The 20,790-nt window shown below is 39.6% G+C and overlaps 1 protein-coding gene across 1 annotated transcript in view; it reads right to left on the reverse strand.

Annotated features, from left to right (window-relative positions):
• GALNT2 (polypeptide N-acetylgalactosaminyltransferase 2) overlaps positions 1 to 20,790 on the reverse strand; it is an 81,350-nt gene that overhangs the window by 6,305 nt on the left and 54,255 nt on the right. The window contains exons 9-15 of the mRNA XM_061624475.1: positions 13,876 to 13,963; positions 11,347 to 11,450; positions 10,130 to 10,256; positions 8,561 to 8,653; positions 8,296 to 8,379; positions 6,957 to 7,083; positions 3,218 to 3,337 (exon numbers count right to left, since the gene is read on the reverse strand). Coding sequence (XP_061480459.1) covers positions 3,218 to 3,337; positions 6,957 to 7,083; positions 8,296 to 8,379; positions 8,561 to 8,653; positions 10,130 to 10,256; positions 11,347 to 11,450; positions 13,876 to 13,963 — 743 coding nt within the window. The remainder of the gene's footprint in view (positions 1 to 3,217; positions 3,338 to 6,956; positions 7,084 to 8,295; positions 8,380 to 8,560; positions 8,654 to 10,129; positions 10,257 to 11,346; positions 11,451 to 13,875; positions 13,964 to 20,790) is intronic.

A 20,790-nucleotide genomic window follows, 5' to 3' on the forward strand; every position in this document is an offset into this window, starting at 1 on the left:
GTTCTAAGACCAGTATCTGTACCTGTTCATACAGTATAGCACCAGTACATACAGTACAGTATACAAATGCCCAACAGTCAAAACCCCATCATGGCTCCACCAGCAAGAAGAAAGAAATATGAAGCCAGTTTCAAACTTAAAGTTGTAAACTTTGCCATGGAACATAATAACTGCGCTGCTGCAAGACAATATGGAGTAACAGAAAAGATGGTTCGGGACTGGAAAGCAAATGAAAAAGCATTAAAGAGTATGCCAAGGGGTAAGTGTGCATTAAGAAGAGGCACCCCACATTGGCCAGAACTTGAAAAACATGTAGCAGACATGGTGAATGAGCATCGCCAAAACGGTTATGTAGTGACACGAAATAAAATACGTTTGTTTGTACTTCAGTGGGCCAAATCTAACCCAGATCACAGCAACAGATTTAAGGACACTGTATCCTGGTGTACTAGATTCATGGGAAGGCATAATTTGGTACTGAGGCAAAAGACGAAAGTTGCCCAAAAATTACCTGCAGATCTTGATAGCAAAGTAAATAGTTTCCATCGATACGTAATACAACAGCGCACTAAACATGGCTATGCGTTAAGTAGTATTGGAAATATGGATGAGACTCCAATGAATTTTGATATGGTTGGAAATAAAACTGTCCATCAAAAAAGTGAAAAAACAATTTTAATTAAAACAACAGGACATGAGAAGTCCAGTTTTACAGTGGTACTAGGATGCACAGCTGATGGCACCAAACTGAGACCAATGATTATTTTTAAAAGAAAAACAATGCCAAAACTCAAGTTCCCTGTTGGTTGTTTTGTACATGTGAATGAAAAAGGCTGGATGGATGAAGAAGGGGTAAAGCTATGGCTTGATAATGTATGGAGCAGGCGACCAGGTGGACTTATTCAAAAACGTAGTCTACTGGTGTGGGATATGTTCAGGGCTCATTTAACTCCCAGCACCAAGCAAAGGCTTGCAAGACTAAACACAGATGCGGCAGTTATTCCTGCAGGATTGACATCGTTGGTACAGCCACTGGATGTGTGCCTAAAAAGCCATTTAAAGATCGCATTCGAGAACAATGGAATGAATGGATGGTTAGTGGCGAAAAGTCATTCACAAAAGGAGGAAACATGCGTGCTCCACAGTTGGATGTTTTGTGCAAGTTTGTCATAAAAGCCTGGAATGATATTGATGCAGAAACAGTAATCAAGTCTTTCAAGAAGTGTGGCATATCAAATTCATTAGATGGTATGGAGGACGACTACTTGTGGCAAGATGAAGAGGAAGCCGAAGCTGAGACCACACCATCTGATACGGAATTTGATCCATACGATGACTGCCTTACAAATGTATCACAAGATGTCATTGATGTACTTATGATATCAGATGACGAACAGGAGGATTTTGAAGGCTTTCAAAGGGAAACTGTTTGGTTGTCAGCTTAGAAAACAAACAGCATGGCAGCTCCCATGGGTTTATTGTCTTATCCTTCCTTTCAGCTTTAGAGTGAATTAGGAAAAGTTTAATCCACTTGCACTGTTTTATGTTTACATGTTTGATGACAAACAGCCTTATGTTTGTAAGTGAGTTTTCCTGCTAAGTACCTGCATGTCATAAGCATTTGAATTAAAATTACCATACTGAAATCAAATCTGATGTTTTTTTAATTTTTATTTGGTGTGCGTTGGAAGAGGGGTAGTCTTATACGGTGAGTATATCCCAAACTCTATATTTTAACTGGAAAAGTTGGGGGTCGTCTTATACGCCCAGTCGTCTTATACGCCGGAATATACGGTACTTCTAAAGAATAAATCTGAGAACTGGGAAAAACTTTTACTTATTAGAATGAATGTGGACAATACCTCTTAAGATCTATCCTACTACTACTGCCTCTGTCCTAGATTTCACTATTTTACATTGAGCTTTGGGCTGAAAACATTAATTGCTCAATGGTGCATTTTTAAAGTATCGATTAAATGAAATTGTCACTTGCCTTGCATTTTGCAGGGCCCTTCTTGTTGCTGGAAATGCCATTGCACATTGCTGGGAAAAATGACTAACATGGTATGCTACACAAGTTTCTGAAAAAGTTTCTAACATTGGGCTTCCTCACCTCACTCTAGCTGTAGTTTCACATTCAAAAGCTTAAAAAGCATCTCAACATGCAGTATGGGGAAATATGAAGAGAGGTGACACGACGTTGGCTCAAGGGGAGAGAACAGGAAAGGGAAAAGGGCTCCACCACATATGCCAGTTTATGTTCACTAATGAACAGACTGTCTGATGGAATGAGTTAATTTCCTCAGCATATGTTGGCGGTGGTCCAATAATTTTGAAGCTTTAAAATAGGGTAGCAGGGTAATTTTCAGTTATTGGGCAAGCTCCAGTTCAGGGATGGAGAACCTTTTTCAGCCTGCGAGCCACATTCTGTTATGGCCAGCCTTCTTGCACAGGGGTGCATACCTGTGGTGGGTGGGGCAGATGCAAAAGTGGGCAAAGGAAGGGATGCAACTCTTATCTTTGTACAGTAGGTTACATTCCGGCCATGCAAAATGCAGAGGTTTACTCACACACACGCTTTTCTCCATCCTCCTTCCAGAGGCAAGCAAGAGGCACCATCACAGTTTAAGGACGCATTCCAGCCAGAGAAAAGCACGCAAGGAAGGTGTGGCCAGGGAGAGTCTCAAGGGCCAAATACAGAGGTCTGGAGGATCACATTTGGTCCAAGGTCCTAACAGTCCCCATCTCTGCCCTAGTTCATGCAGAGAGGTCTAATATTCTTTCAGTTCAATGACTTTGCATTTTAGATATAAGATTGAAAATTTAAAGAGGAAGTTTACACTTGGTAATTACAGGGAGGTTATCAATTAATCACTTCTGTAGTTTAAACAAAATGTGAATAGGCATATCAGTATTAGAATATAGGAAAATTAAGACAGCTTGCTACAAGAGGCCATCTATCATTTCTTTTGCTCCAACGCATCTCGCTATAGCCAGCCCAATGGGCAAAGCCATTCAATCACACAACCCGACACTTTTCCACTGCCCGAAATCCAGCAGACATATCATAACCTGTAGAACGGCAGGCGGCAGAATAGAGCTTGTAGAAGTCACAGCAGGGTACAAGGGTACTGGGGGGAAAAAAAACTATAGGGCATGCATAATATTGGTGTGCTCCTCAGAACTATTTCTGCATGCCTATATTCTGGGTACTGACCTGTCTACCATCGTTTTCTCTACAGCCCTGAAGTTTTATGAGTGAGCCAGGTGCTCGGTCTACAACAGTAAGGCACAAATCCATATGTTTCACTGACTTGTCCTTTGTTAAGGCCCATTCCTGGAACATAAAGGAAATGACACACAGTTACACCCATGCTCACAACTCTTGCAAAGCATTTAATTCACCTGACTGCTAAAAAATTTTTTTATATATATGGGGAAAGGCTCTAAAACAGAGACATGCTTTAGAAACAAATGTGTGATATGAGATGCAAATTGCTGGTATTTCCTACTCTGTTTACTTAGGGGAAAACATTTGAGAACCTTACCACAACCTCTTTTTTATTATCCTTTAGAATTCAATATTAACTTTGGAATTGTTAAATTTGAATCTGCATCAGTATTTTAAGATGAACTGGAGACAGTTGTCCTGTAGTACCCTCTGCTGGGCCTACAGCAAAACAGCATCTAACTAGCTGAAAACAGCATTCAATTGATCATACATTCTGGCACTACATAAAACCATCAGATTTAAAATAAGCACTGTTTGAAAGAATTCTTACATTTTGCTTCATCCATAATAAACTAAGAAACAGAAAAGGCATGGAGACAACTTTTGATCTGCTTGTGATATTTTATATCAATCTCTTATAAAATCTGTATTTCACCACATGTACCAAGCCATTTCTGATTAACACACACAGTATATTGAGAGTCTCATCCTATCTCCAACTTGTCCTGAAATGCAATTGGAGAGGACCAGGATCCACTTATCTGCTAATTACATTGTAATCACTCCACTCTTCCATGAAGATGGCAAACATGCGGCTGCCCAAGGGGTAGCATCACTTCACTTTCAAAAAATATGCATCACTTAATATGGTGTTGGCTGACCCAATTTGCATATACTACCTGTATACAGCTATGTCTTGCCTGTGATTATACCTAGGAAATCTTACCTGCCTGGATATTATTATTATTATTAAGAGAGAGAGAGATGTTGTGAAGCTCACTTCTGACAGGTGGCACCCAAATGAAATGTGATTGTATGAAGCTAGGCCAAAGGCACTCAAATGAAATGTGATTGTATGAGACTAGGCCAAAGGCACCCCAGAGCAGTTCTGAGAGTAACATAACTAATGCAGTTTGGCAAATAAACCACTTGCTAACAGTGCTATAAAATGATTATTGCCCAAAGCCAGTTCCTGGATGTAATTTATATAAAAAAAACCAGCATGAAGCTTGAGATGTTGAAGAGTATTACAAGCAAGATCTTGTCCCTAAATATAAAGTTGTACATTTAAAAAACATTTATTATTTGGTTTTCATTCCATCAACTCAGTCTTATTTGAACATTCTTTTACAGTGAGATCATGTGGGAACCATGCAGGATACAGAGCTGTTTATTAAAACTGAAATTCTCTTTTCAGTGTTTTTTCTGAATGTCCACTGAGTGCAGCAATAATAAGCTATTGGTTAAATCAGATTATATTCTTTAAAATAATAAGTACCCAAATTTACTCTGGATAATTGGACCTTTTATTTTTTAACCTGTTTTATCATCATTTCCATACCCTTAATAAGTTATGACACATTTTCTAAGACTAAAGTTTTTTTAAAAAAAACTTTTTGCAAAAAAAAGTTGCGTCTAACAAAATGAACTCCAATCAATAAATGCTCTTTCTCCAGTGGGCACCAGGACACCCCCAAGTGGGTATTGTCTTCCTCTCCTGTTGCTTGAGGCAGGAAAGAGTTAACACAAGACTTCTTGTTTGAAAAAATCCACATGGATAAATCTGGAAAGCAAAAACGCTGAGAAGGTGCAACAAACATATGATTAAAAACTCTGCAGTACATAGAAAAAGCAACCGAAGATGCAGCTTCAGTTATTGAGCAGAAATTGGAATTTGCAATACAAGGACAATCTTACTGTAACTCTGTTGAAGGAGAAGATTATTGCAGTTACTTATTGCATTCCTTGTAGTGTGTAATTTACAAGAATCTAACATATTTTATCTCAATTCCATTTGGAGCACACCCCACTTCTACTTCAACCTACCAAATTTCTGCTTCTGTATCCATGTCAGATATTTTATTTCCTTTCACTCAGTCAAATTATCCTCCATATACTGCATTAGTGATATGTAATGAACATACTGTTTATTTCCATGATCTCATTGTGGACAGAGGATACTATATTCACAAAGGAGATGCACTGAAGCAAGAAAGCATGAATTGGTAACTTGAAAAATGTCAGCTCTTTAATATAAATGCTTTGTGTTCCCTCATTTACAATAGCATTTCATCAGCAGCTGGTGTTCAGTTATGTTTAACCTTGAAGTCTAAGTCAACATATACGCTCATGGGGTCTGAACTGGTGGTGACCGACCAGGAGAGAGACCTCTGGGTTGTAGTGGACAGCACGATGAAAATGTCGACCCAGTGTGCGGCAGCTGTGAAAAAGGCAAATTCCATGCTAGCGATAATTAGGAAAGGTATTGAAAATAAAACAGCCGATATCATAATGCCGTTGTATAAATCTATGGTGCGGCCGCATTTGGAATACTGTGTACAGTTCTGGTCGCCTCATCTCAAAAAGGATATTCTAGAGTTGGAAAAGGTTCAGAAGAGGGCAACCGGAATGATCAAGGGGATGGAGCGACTCCCTTATGAGGAAAGGTTGCAGCATTTGGGGCTTTTTAGTTTAGAGAAAAGGCGGGTCAGAGGAGACATGATAGAAGTGTATAAAATTATGCATGGCATTGAGAAAGTGGATAGAGAAAAGTTCTTCTCCCTCTCTCATAATACTAGAACTCGTGGACATTCAAAGAAGCTGAATGTTGGAAGATTCAGGACAGACAAAAGGAAGTACTTCTTTACTCAGCGCATAGTTAAACTATGGAATTTGCTCCCACAAGATGCAGTAATGGCCACCAGCTTGGACGGCTTTAAAAGAAGATTAGACAAATTCATGGAGGACAGGGCTATCAATGGCTACTAGCCGTGATGGCTGTGCTGTGCCACCCTAGTCAGAGGCAGCATGCTTCTGAAAACCAGTTGCCGGAAGCCTCAGGAGGGGAGAGTGTTCTTGCACTCGGGTCCTGCTTGCGGGCTTCCCCCAGGCACCTGGTTGGCCACTGTGAGAACAGGATGCTGGACTAGATGGGCCACTGGCCTGATCCAGCAGGCTCTTCTTATGTTCTTATGTTCTTAACAGAAATCCCTATTCAGCTTCTCTCTCTCTCTCTCTCTCTCTCTCTCTCTCCCCCTCTCTCCCTCCCTCCCTCCCTCTCTCCATTTGCTTACCTACCCATCCTCAACATGAACAAACACTTGCAGGTCAAGTCCAAGGAGGATTAAGTAATACTTCAAATGACTATATGTTAAGATTATTGCAGTCTGTATTTTAACCAACAGTGAAACAATTAAGCCTATTTACAGGCTGCCAAGACATATGCAGAAATTAAATTATCCTGTATCCTTTCATTTGTCATATGTCACATCTCCTTAACACAAAAGTAAATCCACAAAGCCACATATGGCAAACTTCAGAAAGATCAAAACACAATTTTACAATGGAAGTTCCAAATAGCCAGGATTGAAAGATTAAACAGAGACTGTAGTAACAAACCTACTTTCTTTGGGGTGATAAAGAATTTAAAATGTGATTGTACCATCAGACTAATTTCTCATGTGTAATATAATTAATTGCCATTTATGAACTAGTGATTACTAACCTGGTTTCCCCCAGCATTATGACATTCATAAACGCCAACAACGCCATCTGCAAAATGGCCTAAAGTGTCAAGGCAATTGGTTCCTTGTTGCAAGGCCCCAAAAGCTATATCTTGGTGATCGGGTACCCTGAGAAACAAAACACCACAAAATGTTTTTGAGTTCCAACCACCTTTCAATATTAAAAAATATATTGACTGCAACTCAAGAGGTGCACACATGTAACACAATGTTATTTGTTTCCAGAGCTTCCCTACTGGTAGTTCTCTCAGCTAACCCCCAAACTGCATTTTAAATTATCCTGGATTTAAAGTTCAATGACATAAGAGCAGCTAACTGCGCCACAGGAAGCTTCGTAATCAGCTGGTCATCAAATACAGCTATAGAAGAAGGAATTTACTTTATGGGGCTGTGTTATGGGGGCACAGCAGCTAGTAAGAAAATGCTTGAGGTAACTCAGATGTGCTGCACATGTCTCAGCCTTGTATCCTTTAATTTTAGTATGCACGTTACTCTTCCAAGCCCCACTTTCTCCCCATAACACTCTTGATGATGAAGCTAAAGTGCAATTAACAAGAGATGACAAATTATTTGGCACTGATCTAGTTAGAAGTATTTTCTGAAAACATAAAAATAAGACAAGAATTACAAGCTCAAGACTGACTCCCAACATAACTTAAGCATGAGTTACGCACAACTGGCAAAATAGGGATTTTATCTACTTTAGTCATTACAAGTATGGAAAAAGATAGCAATTCTTCCAGATTACAGCTGGACTGCAAAGATGTGATTTCATTAAGCGATATTTCCCTAGAAGTAACCATGCGCAGAACATAAGTTTCTCCACTTTTAGATTGTATTGGAAATCCATGATCGGGACCTACCCTAGTAAGCTATCCGAAAGTATATATTCAGATCTTGGGCCCCACTTTAGATGCAGATGGGAATGTGGGCACTAAATGTTAGCTTTTGTGATTGGCAAGCATCAGTAGGGTCTACTACTCCAGAAATTTAGGCTAGACTAAATTCAAGAAAAAACACAAGCCTGCTTTCTGTCCTGGCCAGCAGCACAGAACGCCACCTTGTGCTCTTTAGAGGAATGATGGAACATAAATTTAATAAAAAAATTTAAAATGTATGGGCTACTTATTATCTATAGATTTTACTAATACAACAAACCTACTCCTACCAACACTGTTTGTTACTCAATATACATACCAAGTTTTGAAAGTATTCCAACAGACAGACAAAAGTCATGGATTAAAATAAAGCGTAAAGACATAGATCAGTTGACCAAAACTGAAAAGCAACAACAATGCTCACATACAACAAGAGACTCACCTTAGCTCAGGGTATACATTTTCAAGGTACCACTTGAATGGTTTACAGTTAAGTTTCTTTCTCAACTCCATTCGGCTTTGAATACTAGAAAGAGAAAGTGTTTATCAACTATATTTAAACTGACACGATCTAAAAACTGTATTTCTATGGACAAAGATACTTTTAACATTAATGTATTATTTAACATTAATTTTTATAATATGACTATATATCCCTGGTAATATAACTGCCTTAACAGGGCAGTCTCAAAATGTGTTACACTTACTTGCCATAAGGTACATTTCTGGCTGAAGGCACTGCTGCATAATAGAAATTTTTGAATTCATCCATCCAGACTTCTGCTGCTCTACGTGTATTTCTGGAAATAATTCAAGATGTTTTTATTATTTTTGCTCTTATCAATGAGGCAGTAATCTTTCTTTACTACTTATTCATTAAGGATGCTGCAGGAACCCAACAGACAAGCTTCCTTCCTTCCCGCAGATATTTATTGGTCATGATCTTCTTCATGAATATAAAAGATTCTCCATTGACCAAGAGTTTGTAGAACAACTGATTTCTATGCTGTTGTCAGTAAGATTTATTCTGTGGTCAATATTCTGTGGTCACAATTAGCATTACATGTTCCTTTCCAACTTGTCTTTTTATTGTTCCCAGTAACATTGTTTGAGGATTCATTTCTATCTTGTACCCTACTATACTTCTGATACACTTAATATCTGACCAGTATTGGTTAACCCAAAGTCATTGCCATTATGAAGTTGCAAGTTGAGAAACAAAAGATTTAAGCTTAGTAATACTACTTATCTAGTTTCAATTTTTTACCTCTCTTGCTATTTGAATCCTGCTGCATTTATTCCTAATGCTTTTACTGACCTTTATTTCTCCCAGATTTTTAATATTGTTTTTCAAATGTCATTTTGAGTAAGCAAGTTTTTGCTCTTGGTGACTAACCCATATCCAATCTAGTAACAGTGTATCTATTCCTATCTGTTCCATTAGCTGGGGTGGAGTATACAGAAGAAATCAGTGAACTAAAGTGTCCCAATTCTGAAAGATAATAAAAATGTTGCAAAGCCAGAACAGGAACACCAAATGCATAAACCAAGCTTAAATCCTGAGATATTTATATATTAATTGTTAACTGAAATTTATTCAGAACTATCTATGGTATCTTAACAGGCAATAAAAGAAACAGAAATATTATTTGTGGGCATATTTCCATTTTTGTGGACTGCTATCCTTCCTAACCGTGAAATTGGCAGCTTGACCTATCTAGCTATGCCCAGTTTTGCTTTCTCTTAATACTGGCATGAAATTATCTTCTAAAACATTTACCATTATCTTCTAAAACACTGAAATATATTCCCAAACACTTAAATAAAGTATGCCTCTAATTACATTTAGAACTTGTCAGGCTTTAAATGTTGTTTTTGTTGTTTATGCTGATCACCCATATTGATGGGTAATATCTCTGATTTCCCTAAATTTATTTTATGTTCTGACACTTTTATAAAATGTGGCTATTTTCTCCAACAAAACTTTGAATAATAGTATGGGTCCTGATGGAGAAAAACCACACCACCAGTGTATTGCATAATTTTTGCCTCATACCAGTTACTTTTTATGCCTTTAAATTTGCTAAAGGCTAACTCATTTGGTTATTTTGACAGCAGTTAAAACCAGAGCTGAACTATGTTAAAGATTTTCTAAAAACCTAACCAAAAGCAGTGACTTGCAAGCTTTTGCTCTTTAACAAAGAGTCCTACATGCCATTATAAAGGACTCCATCTCTGGTTTTATTATTTTATTTGAAGCGGTCTCTTGAAATTACCTTGCAAAAACAGTACCACTTCCTCCTGGGAAGGTATAAGGATGTTGCTTCCGGAACACGTGGCCAACCCTGCTGCATGGGATTATTTCTAGGCTCCCACCACACTGCCATACACGGAATGAAATCTCTGTCATTGGAAAACAAGCAATAAATCAAAAAGAAAAGAACACAGCAATAGTTCTCTTCCTCTATTCACTCCTACCCCCAAAGTTAAGTTTTCCTGCCTCTCAGCAATACAAAGGGTAGTATTCAATGCTTGTCCGACTCAGAGTAGGCCCAATGAAATTAACGGACATGACTAACTCATTAATGTCAGTGGGTCTACTCCAAGCAGGGCTTAGTTGAATACAACTCATAATGTTTTTTAAAAAACACTGCAAAGTTCCCTGGAGTTCCTGGCTTATTTCCAGGAAAAGGGAGCTGGAAAGTTCTTATGTGTTTGACAAAAATAATTACCACTGTTGGAAATGGAAGAGACTCTGTGTGCATACACAGGTGCAGCAACATTTGAATCAAAATTTTGAATTTATTTTCATTTCATTTCTGCTCTTTAATGTAGGTTTGTATGCTATGGAAGCAGTGTGGTTGCTGGTCCCCCGAGGCTTCCACTAAGAAACACTCTTTGAACTTGCAGTTATGCAACTAAATTCAACTGGCTGCCCTGAACACCTCAAAATAAGGACCAATAATGAAAGTGGCAGCATGGAAAAAAAATCTTAGGTACTATAACAGAACTATAAAATTGCAGTCTCTCTTATACTAAGGTGCCAAGTATCTACTAGGAACAATCATCAAAATTATTTAGCTCATCCCTCAAATGGCTATTTTACAAGTATTCAAACAAGATAATTAAGCCCATGAACTGTGTGGCCTATTTTAAGAATTTAAAAGTGTGGAACATTTTAAAAAACCTGTTAGATGACAACATTTTAACTAACACAGAATGGTATGTTCAAGTTATGCATGACTTCTCAAAGGGCTAAAATCCCTTGTTTGTTTCTCTCTTGTACAAAGAAAACCTGCTTCAGTTCTTATTTTTCAACAAAAAATTCAGAATGCAGCCCTATTGTAGCTGAATTGTTGCCAATAATCCACTTAAAGCTGTGTCATTTTAATCCACTCCAGAGAGAAATCTAAAGTCCATGAGCTCCCAAAAATTAGGTTACATTATAATTTGCTTTTTTTCAAAGAACAAATACATGAGGAAAGAGTCATACCTAGATTTTCTCCACCCCATACATCCATCATCATGTCATACTTTCCTAACTCTTCAAAATCAAGTTTGTCCATCACAAAGAGTCCACCAGCTATCATTGGTGTTCTAAACAGACAGAAGGAATAAGAGCAGAAACTGAACATTATATACTTGCACAGGACATTCAGATGTGATGATTCTTCAGCCAAGCATTTTCTATTCATACCTTAAGTAAAACCATTCTGCTGAATTCTAGCTAGCCACACATGCCGCCACCCTGAAAGATTCTATCACATAATACAGCCAAGACAGATTCCTGGATAACCACTTCTCAGATTTCTTACAAGCAGAAGTGGGTATTTCTTAGAACTCTGCAACAGTTATCTAAATTTGTTGGGAAACTGACCATAGGTAGGGATAAATCAGGATGCCTAATCCAGATGTTCAGCAAGCTGACATTCAGTGAACTCTACTAAAGCCCTCCTTCTTACTGCATGGGAGAAGGAGAGGGAAATAGCCCAAGGCTTGTTATGGCTCTTTCCTGCTCTTCCTGATTTTGCTAAATCATAGTTTAGTATGATATACCCTAGAATAAGCCAGCAGTTTAATAAATCTGAACAAATAATTCCTTGCCCTCTGAAGTTCTTGAAGCACTTTACAAATCAACATACAAATCTATCCCTATTATCTATTCAAAATCAGGATTGTACACATTCTGTGTTAAATGTTCTGTACCCTGTTAGCTATGTACGTTTGTATGCATTTGATTATTCTGCTTCTTTTATTCATGAAGAGAGATAAAGACTTACAGGGCACACAGGTCCCATACCTCTGAGCACTGTAGTCATACCAGATCCCCTGCCAACTTCTGAGATTTCACACACTTTTCAGCTTACCTTTTTAAAAGGGGTAAGCAATTTACATTAATTTTAAGTGTGAGCAGATATTCTTGGGAAGCAGAGTTCTGTGCCCAGTACTAAATTTAGTACTTGCCTGGAACATACACAGTTTATATAGTTTAAAACACCCTTTTTAACCTTTTTTAGCCCAAGGGCTGTATTTGCTTTTGGCCGTCCCTGAGGGCTATGTTCCAGCGTGTGGCCAGAGTGGGCATGGCCACACCTCCCTCCCTCCCTCTCTCCCTCCCTCCCTCCCTCCCTCTCCCTCTCTCATCCCCACCCCCCAAATCTACACCACACATTCCTGCAAACTATATCATACAGTGACACAAACAAAACAAAAACTGAAGGTATCTGGCACAAACTGAGGTGGAAGGGGAGTCAACTTGGGAGAACTAACACCTTGTATGGAAGAAATCAATGGAGCAACCACATGGACTGCATGGCACCCTTGCCTTTTTAGGGCTTTTTCTTGACTCAGAGAAGATGCAAAGTGCAGCTGAGTTCCATCTCAGCAGCCTGGCTCCATCCCCATTCCATACTTGCATCTACTCTTCCTCTCTGCGAGCGGTGGGAAGGAGGAAGTTGATTCCCACCATACTAGTCATCAGATCATCCCACCTTAGCCTATGTTAGATTTTGTTTGCTTCAGAGTTTGCTACTCCCTTCTGGGGAGGGGAAGCTGCTGACAATGGAAAAGGAAGGGAAGGGAAGGATGCTGCATATCCATCTCAAGAGCCACAAAAAAATCAATGAAACACAAGGAATGTTTGATTTTATTTTTGTAAGCCGCCCTGAGTGCCCTATTATAGGGTAGAAGGGCGGGATAGAAATATTTTAAATAAATAAATAAGATAAATAAGGAATGGAGCACTGCCATTTTTAAAAAAACACAAACAAATGCCACTGCCGCCAAAATTTGAGGAGGGCTCTGTGAGCCACCACTGGAAGGCCAGAAATGCTCCACAGGTCAGCCACCTTTGGTTTAAAAGTTCAGTAGCAATAAAAATCAAACTGTACACAATAATAATTTGTGTGCTCACTTTATGTTCCAATAGTTAGCCATTATTCCTGATAAATAGCTATTACATTCTGATAGTTAGCTATTATTATAGTTAGCAGCAAATTAAAGTGAATTAAAGTAGTTCTCTATCCACTTTAGTGAAACACCACTGATTAGGGAGTTTGCTGTACTACTTTTCCTGGTATGTTGTGCACACTAGAAAAGCATTCCAATCACTAAGGTTCATATAACAGGATTAAATTCCTCACAAACTGTGCAAGCACTATGTTTTCCTTTTTGTAGGTGGCTCAGCTTCACCTTACACGTAATGTAATACCTTTTATGTTTTGCAATTATCAGTCTCATATGATAAAAAATACGATAATGGTAACAATTAGAGTTACTACCACAGCAAGTTTCTATTTAACACAAGGATACAAGTTAGCAATCTCTGACTTCAAGTACCAGCCTGCAATATTATCAAATTAAGCCAACACTTAATTTGAACGTTTCCCCTGCATTTAGTTTCACAATGTGCAAGGTAATACACCAACAGTCTGCCAACGATAACCTGGGAGATGGTAACTCAAACTTGCACTAAGAACAGCAACATTGTTTCTTGAGGGGAAGGGTGGTGGCAGGAACATACTTTATGGGGGCAACTGGGTTCCCTTGCCGTGCTCTTCTTTGCTCAGGTGTCATGTAATCCCACTTGAATACCAAATTCCAATCAAAGCCTAAGAGACAGGGTGGAGGTAAGAGAGAAAGAATCACAATAGAGCACAGCAGATTACATATACATCTTACTCTTTGACTAAAATTCCCTCTTCCAAAGTGCAGAGTGAACCATTAGCAGAAATTCTCAACAAATGTGATTAGACTGCACACTTATAAAACTTGTGTTACCCTTTGCTATTATAGTTTAATTTCAGGTACTAAGTGTAGCTAGAGATGTGAGGGTAGCTCCATTGTTTCTCTGGATGTTATCAATGCTAAGAAAGATTTTTCTTCCAACATGGACAAGGTATGGTAACCCTATATTTGCTTCCATTTCACAGTTCCTACCAGTGAACAGGTTTATGTGATCAGGACAGGTGGTACACTGCACAATGACAACCCAAATCCTATGCCAAGAAAACCCAATTGCACATATGTAGCACAGATTTATTTGGATATGAAGATCTATATGAAATCTGTATATTTTATTAAATGAGTTTTTATAACTGTTTAACTCATTTTATGCAAGGAGGAAGACAAAAGATGATTCCTTGTGTAGGTGTTGGGTACCGGCAATAAATGAACAGGAAATATCACTGAAACCTCAAGGACAGGACGTGTTTTATGTTTCTTGCCTTCCCTGCCCAGTATCTCTTCTCACCTGCACTCCCAAAAATTGCCATTTTAGCTCCTTCCCTCTAACAACAGCCTCTACCTGGCTGCATCTGACAGAGACACAACAAGGCCCTCTCTATCAGCTCAGCTAGGACAAATACTCTCTCTCCCACAACAGTCTCTAACAGCAACCATTGCACCTGATTATTATATAACTTCATATAAAAAAATCCATACTTAGGTTTATCTTTATTTTCTTCCTCCCTTCCCATTTCTTTTTATTTCATACCACGTCTTTTACATCATAAAGCATTATTTTAAACTGCTTTAAGTATTTTGGCAGAAAGGTGACATAAAAATATCTTCCTGCTTACATGCTAAGCCTCTTCAGCAACTAGCAGAAAGAACCTCGTGTCATCATTTCCTAAAACTTCTACAAGTAGTTCATATTTATATTCATTTTTTCAAAGACAAGGTCAGATTACTTGATTGTACCCTTAGCATTTTAGCAAGAACACGTCTCTTAAAATGTACGGGCATCCAGTTGTTGTTGGACTCTCAACTCCCATTAGCCCTAACCAGAAGAGACAATGCTCAGGGATGATGGGAGACACGGCCACAGGTTCCTCATCCCTGTGATAGGCATTCAACAGATATATGCTCTCTGGAATGCACATCTGGTTCAAAGATACACAGATGAATTTTGAATATACCAAAGTGCCCCAAAGTCGACTCTCTGCATGCGCATAGAGCCAAAGACAAACTTGCAGAGGAAAGCAGTTAAAGTGAATTTATCCCAAGAACGGCATTCCAGAACTCCCAAACTGAAGCGCTCAGCTACACAGGCCTATAGTCTATGGTATGGTGCTTCTTTTTAGTATTTATAGAGAGGTCAAGCCCATCTTGAAAGCCTGCCTCAGGCTGTGGTTATGGTACAGACAATCTTTTTAGACAGTTGAAACTACTATTGTAGAATAACCACTATAGTGTGTTGCAGTGTTTGTAGGTTCATATAGCACTATGTTTTACCAGAGAAATGCTTAACATAGATCCCAGAAGTATGATCTGCACTGCTGCAACAGAAAAGTTTTCCTAAAGACAGCCAGTGGTGTCAAGGTTACAGTGTAGGACTAGGATTGTGAAAATCCAACTTCAAATCCCCAGGCACGAAGTGCACCGGTTGACCTTGGGCCAGTCACTCTCTTTCAACCTAACCTATTTCAAAAGGCTTTAGTGAAGATAAGGGTGGGGGAGGAAAAGAACCATATTCATGACCTTGATCTCCTGGGAGGAAAGCACAATATAGTGTAATAGATGACAGATATACTTGTTATCCCAAATGGTTGTAGTAAGTTATGTTCTCCATGTGCCAAAACAGTGTCATTTATAATCATTCTATGATTTATGTCAGATGTTTGACTCCCAAAAATGTATGTGATGATGAATTTGCAAAGTTTCCTTCAATGAAGAATAATTTTATTTTTCCCAGAAGACAAAAGCAGCATCCTTTTGAAATATGCATTACCCAACACTGCCCAGAAGCATTTTTATGCTCTCTATAACTTGAGATGCTGTTCAAGGAGCCATTTCCCCCCCTAAGGCTAAGGGACTCAGTTGTGTTTGTCTTGCTAGATTACACAAAAGGGCAAGGGAAATTGGTTAGAAGTGTCAGAATAATTTACTGAATTTCAACTGAAAATGAAGTTCAGTGGCAAAGTTACATCACAAGGATGTGTGTATACAAATAGGCTTTAATCAATATGACAGGAGAACAAAATTAAGTCTCTACTATTTCTTCTGCATGTGCACACAAGCATTGTTCTTATAATCCCTCCTTTGCTTAGCAGATCTGTATGCTATTGGAAGCAATATATCAATTAAGATACAACCTTGACTTAGTTGCATTGTACTTCGATTTTTCATCTCAAAAGCATTTTGTATACTACTTTTATACTGCAATATGAAGTGGGCAACGTGCTGCAATCACTAAAATGCCTTTGAAAATAGCAAACTATGTATTTCATGGCATAAAATATATTTAATCCAAATATGAGGACAAAGGCAAATGTTTCACAGTCATTATTGAACCAAAAGTGGTATACACTAGAATAAACATTAGGGGGCTCTTCTGGAACACAAATTAGAAACAGCAACAGATATCCTGAAGTGCTCAGTAGGATTAAAGAAAGTAATCCAACATTAATGCATCAGATAATTTGTACAGTTCAAACATAGAGTACAGTAAAGATGTTGGTTTAAGTCATCATCACCTGTTTTAAAGCGAATCTAAAAAATGTAACATGAACATCGACAACTGGGAAGTCTTGGCCCATAAACATCCCAAATGGAGGTCGGCTATTATCAAAGGTGCTGTGGACTTTGAAGAAGCACAAATACAGGGCGAACGGGACAAACGAGCTAAGCAGAAGGCACGTCAAACAAATCCTCATCGCGACCATCTTCCATCTGGAAACCTATGTCCTCACTGTGGGAGGCTGTGTGGATCCAGAATGGGCCTCCACAGTCACTTATGGACCCACTGTTAAAGACCTTATCTTGAAAGACATTCTTACTCGGCCACAAGTGATCACCAATGAAAATGGAATGGTTATCTAAAACTACAAAACATGAATGGATTTCAGCTTCTCCTCATACAACCAATTCATATCTACTTTTAATCCCAAATGTGATCATGAATGGAAATATGTGGAGAAAGGTAACATGTGAGCCGGCAGTTCTCAGATATGCACACTAGGGATTCCAATGGTCACACCAACTTAAAAGGGTACTGCTGTCATCACAGAAGCCATCAAGGATCCATGAAGCAACCGCACACTATTGATTCACACCATGAAGCAAATACACACTATTGAATCACACATTACTTTTCTGTATGTAATAGGGTATCCAGGAAAAGTAAGTGGTGATTATGCAAAGCAAATGCACATGTGAACTTGCCTTCATAATCTTTGCTGCTATACATCTTAAGAACAGTGCCCTGTCCCAGATTTTTCCCTTTGTAAGATTCAAATGGAGGAATCAAACAGTACAAATTTTTTATTTTGTAATCTTGGTTTTCCAAATTTACTATACTTTACACAAGACAAAAAGCGAAGTATTTCAGATGCAGCTTGTAAAAAAGTGTAACCCTTAAATTCAAGAATTGGTCCCGCACAGTTTTCATTTCTTATATTTCCTTAACTTACATCTGATTCACACAACAAGGGCCGCTGTTCCTTCACATCTAAGAGTTTAGGCAACATGCAAGATTAGCCGACAGAGCCATGGTATCACTGCCTGTCAGGGAACATCACATTGTAGTGGTTTTGTTTCTATCAGGCAGAGGCACTTTAGAAGATGGTGTTTGAGAGACTTCTGCTCCCGCCCAGCAGTATGTATGTATGTATGTATGTATGTATGTATGTATGTATTACATTTATATACCGCCCCATAGCCAAAGCTCTCTGGACGGTTTACAGCAATTAAAAACATTAAAAACAAACATACAAATTTAAAAACACAAAAAACAATTTAAAAACACAATTTAATTTTTTTTAAAAACAATGTAAAAACACATGCTAAAATGCCTAGGAGAAGAGGAAAGTCTTGACCTGGCACTGAAAAGATAACAATGTTGGCGCCGGACACACCTCGTCAAGCAGATCATTCCATAATTTGGGGGTCACCACTGAGAAGGCCCTCTCCCTTGTTGCCAGACTCCCAGCTTCCCTCCAAGTAGGCACCTGGAGGAGGGCCTTTGATGTTGAGCGTAGTGTACGGGTGGGTTCATGTCAGGAGAGGCGTTCCATCAGGTATTGTGGTCCTAAGCTGTGTAAGGCTTTATAGGTTAAAACCAGCACCTTGAATCGAGCTCAGAAACATAGAGCCAGCCACTGCAAGCGGGCTGGGTATTATATAAGGTGCCCCAAGGTTCTATCTGCACAAACCTGCTGGGGAAGTCATCCAGAGGTTTGAAATGAGATGTCATTATGCTGACAGCAGTCAACTTTTATTTCTCCTTTTCATCTAATCCAAGTGAAGTAGTAGACAAACAGATGTTTGTGGTCAGTAATTGCCTGGAGAATACTAACACACCTAGTCCAGACAGGAATGAGGAATTTATTTATTTGATTTATATCCCACTCCTTCTCCCAGTAGGAGCCCAGGGCGGCAAACAAAAGCACTAAAAACACTTTAAAACTTCATGAAAACAGACTTCAAAATATATTAAAACACAGCAACCATTAAAACATATTACAATAAAACATTTTTAAAAACTTTTTTTAAAAAACTTAAAACATTTTAAAAAGGAAGTTTAAAAATATTTTAAAAAGCAATTCCAACACAGATGCAGACTGCGATAAGGTCTCAACTTAAAAGGCTTGTTGAAAGAGGAAGGCCTTCACTAGGCGCCAAAAAGATAACAGAGATGGTGCCTGTCTAATATTTAAGGGGAGGGAATTCCAAAGGGTAGGTGCTGCCACACTAAAGGTCCACTTCCTATGTTGTGTGGAACGGACCTCCTGTTAAAATGGTATCTGCAGGAAGCCCTCACCTGCAGAGCACAGTGATCAATTGGGTATATAAGGGGTAAGACGGTCTTTCAGGTATCCTGGTCCCAACCTGTATAGAGCTTTATACACCAAAACTAGAACCTTGCACTTAGCCTAGTAGCTAATAGGTAGCCAGTGCAAAAGTAGAGGAGTGATATGTTGGTGATAACTTGCTCCAGTGAGCAGTCACGTGGCTGCATTTTGCATCGGCTGCAGCTTCTGGACCAACCGAAGAGTAGCCCCATATAGAGCGCATTACAGTAATCCAATCTGGAGGTTACCAGTGCATGGACAACAGTGGTCAGGCTATCCCTGTCCACAAATGGCCATATCTGTCTTACCATCTGAAGCTGTTGAAAGGCACTCCTAGTCACGGAGGTCACCTGGGCCTCTAGCGACAAAGATGGATCCAGGAGCATCTCCAGACTATGGACCTGCTCTTTCAGAGGGAGTACGACCCCATCCAAAGCAGACAACTGACCAATTATCTGAACTTGGGAACCACTAACCCACAGCGTCTTCATCTTGCTAGGATTCAGACTCAGTTTATTGCCCTCAACCAGCCCACCACAAAGTCCAGGCAGCGGTCTAAGGCTTGAACGGCCTCTTCTGATTCAGATATTACGGAGAAATAGAGCTGGGTATTGTCAGTGTACTGCTGACATCTCACCCCAAATCTACTGATGACTGCTCCCAAGGGCTTCATATAGATGTTAAACAGCATGGGGGACAAGATGGCGCCCTGCGGCACCAGGGGGCTGAAACACAATTGCCCAATGCTATTCTCTGAAAACAACTCTGGCGATAGGATCAGAACCACTGTAAAACAGTGCATCCAATACCCATCTCACCAAGTCAGTCCAGAAGGATACCATGGTCAATGGTATCAAAAGCCGTTGAAAGATCAAGTAAGAATAACAGGGTCACACTCCCCCTGTCCTTCTCCCAAAAATCATCATCCATCAGGGCGACCAAGGCCTATTCAGTCCCATAACCAGGCCTGAATCCAGACTGGAATGGGTTAAGATAATCTGTTTCATTCAAGAGTACTTGCAATTGCTGTGCCGCAACCCTCTCCATCACCTTCCCTAAGAAGGGGGTATTTGCGACCAGGCAGTAGTTGTCACAAACCAATGGGTCCAGGATGGGCTTCTTCACGAGCAGTGGAATCACCACCTCTTTCAGAGAGGCTGGAACCACTCCCTCCTGCAAAGATGCACTGATCACACCCTGGATCTACTCGGTCAACCCCCCTCTGCAAGCTTTAATAAGCCAAGAAGGGCAAGGGTCGAGAAGATACGTTGCTGGCTGCATCATCGCAAGCACCTTGTCCACGTCATCAGGCCGCGTCAACTGAAACTATTCCCACGAAGTTGCAGCAAACATTGCACTGGACACCTCATTGGAGACTACAGTAGATGTAGATGGGGCATCAAGACTGCTACGGAGGCAAGCAACTTTACCCTCAAAGTGCCTTGCAAACAATTCACAGCGGGCCTCCGAAGGGTCTAAAACTCCATTGCCTGGAGTTGATGTCAACAAACACCTGAGAATACGGAAAAGCTCTATCTGACGGCTACTTGAGGATGCAATGGTGGCAGAGAAGTGGGCCTTCTTCATCACCCTCATCTCCACACAGTAGGCGAGGTTATGTTTTACTCGTGCCCAATCAGCCTCAC

Source organism: Rhineura floridana, chromosome 4 (assembly GCF_030035675.1).
Source record: "Rhineura floridana isolate rRhiFlo1 chromosome 4, rRhiFlo1.hap2, whole genome shotgun sequence".
Lineage (NCBI taxonomy): Eukaryota > Metazoa > Chordata > Lepidosauria > Squamata > Rhineuridae > Rhineura > Rhineura floridana.